The sequence below is a fragment of the Ziziphus jujuba genome, chromosome 5 (assembly GCF_031755915.1).
Source record: "Ziziphus jujuba cultivar Dongzao chromosome 5, ASM3175591v1".
Taxonomy (NCBI): domain Eukaryota; kingdom Viridiplantae; phylum Streptophyta; class Magnoliopsida; order Rosales; family Rhamnaceae; genus Ziziphus; species Ziziphus jujuba.
Window position 1 is genome coordinate 2981162 of NC_083383.1, and position 6678 is coordinate 2987839.

General features: G+C 37.7%; 1 protein-coding gene across 1 annotated transcript; it reads right to left on the reverse strand.

The window, feature by feature from the left end:
- Window positions 1–1181: 1181 nt before the first annotated feature.
- LOC107420011 (subtilisin-like protease SBT3) lies at window positions 1182–4344 on the reverse strand. Its single transcript, XM_016028871.4, has one exon. The coding sequence runs from the start codon at window positions 3702–3704 to the stop codon at window positions 1413–1415; it is 2292 nt and encodes a 763-aa protein (XP_015884357.1). The 5' UTR covers window positions 3705–4344; the 3' UTR covers window positions 1182–1412.
- Window positions 4345–6678: the final 2334 nt, after the last annotated feature.

Below are 6678 nucleotides of genomic sequence, written 5' to 3' on the forward strand. Positions count from 1 at the left end.
ATGCTCCCAATATAATGCCAATCGATCAAAACCATAACTTTTTGTGGACCCTGTACTTGGTGCTATGAAAAATACCAAAGGAGCTAATTGCGGCTAGTCTTTCTTATCTTAGTAAATAAGAAATGAAGAATGAAAAATATCAAAGGCGCTAATTAATTTCTATTGATGTAGCAGTTAGTGTTTCATATCCAAGTAAACAAGAAATAAAGAATAAAAAGATAAACAGGAAAAAGGATTTGGCGGATAGCTAGACTTAGACAGCCATGTGAATTTTTGCAAAATCATTCATGGATATGTGAGTCACTTTCTAATGCGGCCATCCTTTGTAACATGTTTGGTGCGGGGACCATTTGGAATTAGTAACCTAATTGGCCGTTGTTTGAGGTTAATTCATTGCTTCAAGTTAATATTGCCGTACCTTTTAAAATATGCATAGCTAGCTAGTTTCAGGTCCGTTTAATTACTCATCAAAAAAAAAAAAAAAAAAAAAAGTCCACTCCATTATCCTACATAACATCAGATGATAATATATTCCTGATCCAATTGGCGATTTTAAGGGGAAAAAAAATCTCTCTAACCTGAGAATATACATAATAGAAGAATTTTCAAACCTTTGTCACATCAAATTGTACACAAAGTTCATTTAATTTTCACACACACTTAATAAAGAGATATTATTGTTGTCAGAGATCGATATCAGTTTCTATAATATTTAATTGGTTCTCAAATATCTTCTCCTAATATGGCTGGATGTGTGTGTGAAATAGAGAGAGAGAGATAGGAAAGTTGATTGGTCATCATTATTGTCGAATTATTAGAATATGATTTTTCTCTCTCGTAGTCGTGCCAGGATACAAAAAATTTGGACGGATTAGATAATTGAATAAATATTAATGATGTGATGTCTGAACAATAATATCTATATAGTTGCTATTACGCAATGCAAACTTTTTCTATATATACACTAATTAATAATTAACCAACGTAACCAATTGAGTGAAGTTATACGTAGGCTAATTGCACTTGTGTAATTAAGATTATATTAACTACTATATGATCGTCACCGAACGAATACGGTCATGATCAAGTCACGAGATTAGGTAATCGGTCCAAAATAGTTAAAATTGTAGGATACCCAGAGCACATGCAACAAATAATTGCTATCCTCAAAACACAATGAGTCGAAGAAACATTTTTTGTTTGTTTTAGTTTCCAACATTTTCAATGACATGGCATGATACATACATATATATATATATATATATTCAACAAGCTAACAATGAAAAAAAAAAAAAAAAAAAAAAACCTATTTTTTAAAACTGGATTAATTCCGCCAGCTCCATCACCAACTTTATTTTAATTAAGAGAATGATCCCCATACCATATGCTGGCTAGATACTGAAAAGAACTAATTAATTACTGCTAGCCGTTACTGGCTGTAAGTCGAAGTTTGTGGCCAGTATGGGGCTTTTAACTTGCTGCTTACTTTTCTCATCCACCCAAGTGAGAAAACCAAAAGCTATCACCTCCTTCATCAGTCTTGGACCTTCTATACTGAGCTTGAAGCTAAGTTTCTCATTCTTCTCTTTGAAAACCAACTTGTCCGGAGCCACACTGACTACAAGCTCGTTAAAGGGTGTCACACTTGCCACGTACGTTGCTTCTCCCTCTCCTACGTTGGTGACCGTCCTTCGGAATTCTTGCGTGGTTTTTGCATTTGGGTTGGAGTCATTGGCATTGAAGAATGCGATAAAAGAAGGGTAGTTAAGATCTAACGATGGAGTGGAACAGTTGAAAGGGAATGAGTTCGTAATGACTTTAATCTGATTTTCGCTGTAGTTCAATGCACAAAGTAGATTAATGTAATCTTCAATACCGGCATCATAAACCAGTCCTGGGGTTAAGGCCTTGTTGGGATTGACATGGCCAGCTCCCATGGTTAAAGGATTAGCCGGATCGTTGTCCAAACCGATATCTTTGATGGGACTGTTAGTGTTGTCGGTTGAGTCGGAAGTGGTCATGATGGCAGATCTAATGGCTGCGGGGCTCCATTCAGGGTGCGCACTTTTTAATAGTGCTGCCACTCCTGCTGCATGTGGGCACGCCATTGATGTCCCTGACAATATATTGAATTTACTGTATAGTTTCCGGCCGTTCACTTCAGCGGCCGTAACATTTTCCGGCCAAGAAGCCAAGATTAATGATCCAGGAGCCAAAATGTCAGGTTTCAAAACAGCCGGACAACTCGGGGAAGGCCCTCGGGAAGTGTAACTAGTTGCGCGTGGCGCTGGCTTTGCACCAAGACTTGTAAAGGAAAACGCCAAGCTGGCTTTTGGGTCCGGCTTGCTTTTGATATAGTTTACAATGACCTCACCATCCTTGGGATTTAGAAAAATAGCCGGAAACGAGCTCTGGAGAAACAATTCCAAGTCGGTGTTGTTGGTAATAAAAATGCCTCCGGCGACGTTAGCGTCGCCGACATTTTCAAATTGGTCGTTTAAGGAATCATTTCTGTCTTGGCAAACGACAATCTTGTTCCCAACCTGCTTCAAAATTTTGGAGTTGTTACAGGCATCCAAGAAAACGATGGGAAGCTGAGCAGAAGCTGAATCACGACCGGGGTAAAGAGAGGAGCCAGTGAGCGAAACTCCGGTTTCGAGCTTGACAACTCCTTGAAATTCACGGTCAACGGTGCCGGCGGCGACGGTCAGAACCCAGGGGGTTCCATTGTGCAAGGTGCCGAAGAGAGGGCCTCTGTTTCCAGCAGAAGCGGAGACGAAAACATTCTTGGACAAGGCCGCAAATGTGGCAATAGCAATGGGGTCTTGATGGAAAGGGAGATCATCTAAGCCAAAAGACAAGGACAAGACATCGACACCGTCATCGATGGCCTGGTCGATGGCAGCGATAACATCGGAAGAGGTAGAGCCCTCTTCCCAGATGGCCTTGTACATAGCCACCCGTGCCCGTGGAGCCACACCAGTAGCAGTCCCTGGGGCATAACCAAAATAGGATGCGCCATCCACGTGATTCCCAGCCGCCGTGGATGATGTGTGGGTTCCATGCCCATCCGTGTCCCGTGTGGAATTTATTGCGATGGTCACGTTAGGATTGGCGATTAGCGCTTTGTTAAAGAAGCGGGCCCCAACGAGCTTCTTGTTGCACAATGAGGAGTTGAATTGGGTACCGCCCTCGCACTTACCTTTCCATCTTGATGGGATCTCAGAGAATCCATTGTCGTTGAAGCTTTGGCTTTCGGGCCAAATTCCTGTGTCCACCACCCCAATTATCACATCTTCGCCGTAGTTTGAAATTGGCCATAGGCCGGCGTTGGAGTTGAGGCCTAGAAATTTGGGCGAATGCGTGGTGTCCAATTTAACAGGCATGTCCCTCACCGAAGAAATGTAGCCCGGAGAGGCTTTTAATGCCTCAAGCTCCTCTGGCAACAGACTTGCGCTGAAGCCATTTAGAGCGTGAGTGTAGCTATAGATGAGCTTGGAAGATGGGTATTGGGTTTCGGGGTTAGCTTTTGTGGCAAGTCTAACATTAGATAGAGTGGATAAATACCAGGAATGATGATCAGTGAAAGCTTTGGGCATGGCCAATAAATCCATATGGATTATATAGGTCTCAGATTGTGCTGCGACGATGTGGGTTGTTGTGAGAAAGATAAGACATAAACAAAAAGAAAGATGATTAGCCATATGGCTATTAATTGAGCAATATAGGGTGGGTGGGTGGGTGAGGGGTATTTTTTAGAAGGAATACTGGAAGGTTGGATGTTTATATAAACATAGATATATATATATATATATATATATAGACACAGAGGATTCATAAGTATGTGAACCAGAAGAGATATATTCCTCAAAACGCGTTTATAAAAATTTTCCAACTGGTTCGATAAGGTTGTCTTAGTAGGGGACCCTCTAGGCTTCTAATTTGTGGAGATGCATGCTTGTACTTCAACCTCCCGAAACAGTTTCTGAATCCTGCTCTAGTTGACCTATCCACTCGGTGATAAATTAGTCCATGAAGTAGTTGATCGGCTTATAGTCATTTGCAAGTTTACCTTATCCTCGGTTTACCAATGATTCAAGATTTCTACTCCATCTTCAGTTTGGAAACCGGATAGCCACAATGATCGTACAAGCATCGAAGCCCTTTTCAATGTATGGACCGCAGCACAAACAAGCACCGGCCAAAGAGCACGCCAAGGATAGTGGAAGGGTGTATAGGGCATCTATCTGTGTTTATCGTCTATTTGTGTTTATCGTCAATTGGAAGCAATACGTGTGAATTTATGGTCAAAATTGTGAGACTTTTTCATTACCATTTTGTTTTTCACGTACAGTTTCTTAAATATTACGTGAGAGATCCATCTCAAAAATTTCACAGCTGATTGATAGCTAGCCCTTCGGGCCCACCATTTGCCTGGAATTGTGCAAAAATTAGTCAAACAGCAACTACAATATTTATTCTTCAATATTTTCTTGTGAAGACGCGAATATATATATAAGGTATCCCTTGTGGGCGAATGAATAAACAAACTACATTAAATTGAGAGTAACTTTCATTGCTTGACTATCATATGAATCAATTTTCGTCAAATTCTTCAAGACTTTTGTCCCAGCAATATTTTCGGACATTAATTACGACATAAAGTATGTTAATTTGCTTACCTTTTTCGTTCACGGAGAAAAGTATTTTGTTATTTGTTTTGACTTTGTCAGAGATGTATTTTGCTAAATCTCACGGGAAAAAAGTGTTAGGTACACTACATGGTAGATATTTTCATGATCTATAACAACACAGATTTGGTGTCTTAGGTGTGTTTCCAGCTATCATTGAACTTAACCTCATTGTTTCTTAATTCTAAATGGATAAAGATTTTTGTAATAGCTTGCAATGATCTAATGACTTCATTCTGCGTTTTTAACTTTAAAGAAAATCTGACGTCTGACCCATTCAAATAAGCGGAAAGGAGTTTAGCATCCCATAGAATATATATATATATATATATATATGTACACATACATATATATAGTGGTTAAAGGTCCAAATAATTAACGTGGACCGCTATTGCACTGTGAAACAAAACAAATCAAATTTGATAATATTGGTTGAGGGTCTTGCATTATGTTAATATTGGTTATTTTGGAATCAATAGTTTGGTCATGGGTCGCTTCAATCCTTGTCGTTGTGGGGATTAATATTTAAAAAGATGTATGAAAAGGAATTTTTAGGCGAGGAATGGCTTAAATATATCAACACAAGTAAACGTTTCCATTAGAAAAGCATGAGAAAGGGCAAGTCGATGCTGGTAAAATAAAAAATAAAAAATGAATAAATAAATAACCTTTTAGTAGAACAACCGCAACATGATTTGGGCTTTTACCCAAATTTCCTACACATTATTGGTATTCACAACTGTGTGGCATTCTCCATATGGCAATTATGTGGAAAGATCAATCCTTCTTTCTTTTTCTTAATTTGTTTTTTTTTTCCTCGATAAGTTTTGAGGCAAAAAAATTCAAACATTTTTTCTTTCCTTGTTTTAGTTATAAAATATCATTTTTTGAAGTGATTTTGCATAGAAAAACAAACCTTTAATTTTTAATTCCTCATTATTCCAAATTTCACAAAAGGTTTAAAAAAAGCCATTATATATATTTTGAAAAATAATATTATTTGTTACCGTTGGCACTATCACTAGATGTCATCCACATACTATGTTAATACTTAGTAAGTTGTCAAAAAAAGTCCACTTTTCCTTTTTGGTATTAAAAATCTAATATGGTTAAATAAATAAGTAAATAAATAGCATAGTGCTATTTTTTGTTTTCTTTTTTTCTTTTTTTCATAAGAAGCATAATGCTAGCTGATTTAGAGCAGAGGTTTGCAAGTTGCAAGATGCCTTGCAGCATCCAATAAAACAAAAACAATAATTAATAAAAATAAAGATAAAATACCCATTTTACCTTACTTTTTGATATCCCTATTTTACTTACTTGACTACTCTGATAAAGTCATGCACTTCAATTCACTTTTTACCTTCTGTGATGCAATTATAGCCGTTCGATCCCATGATTGGTCGGTCCACTACATCCATAAGATATGATCGAGAGGGAGGAAGGGAGGGAGCTTTTGTGGAATGGTCTATTGGTCCCTAACGGAACCTTTATTGTTCGATGGATTCATCCCCGTTCGATTATTGCTTCTTTTCTTTTTTCTTTTTTTAATATTTTATGACGTAATTACTCATGCCATGTTCGTGTTTATCCGGGGGTGAATAAATTCTTTGGTCCGGGCAGCTTCAATCCCTCTCGTTGTTACGTATCATATGGCCTTATACCATATACATACTCACAAACTATCCACTACATTTATTATCTTTGCATATAAAAGCATCATTCTATTTATTACATCTAATCACAAAAATAATATGCCTTTACAAAAAAGGGAGTGTCTCATAATCCCATTTACGTATTTTAAGCAAAAATTAAAAAAAAAAAAATCCCATTTACGTATTAATCAAACGGGTTTGTCTTATCCCCAACTTTCCAAAAGGATCATAAAGAAGAGAGAGCATATTTTGACCCATTTTGGTTATTCCCATAAAATAATTAGGATAATTTATCACCACAAAATAACTCACAGTTTAGTAAATGATGACCC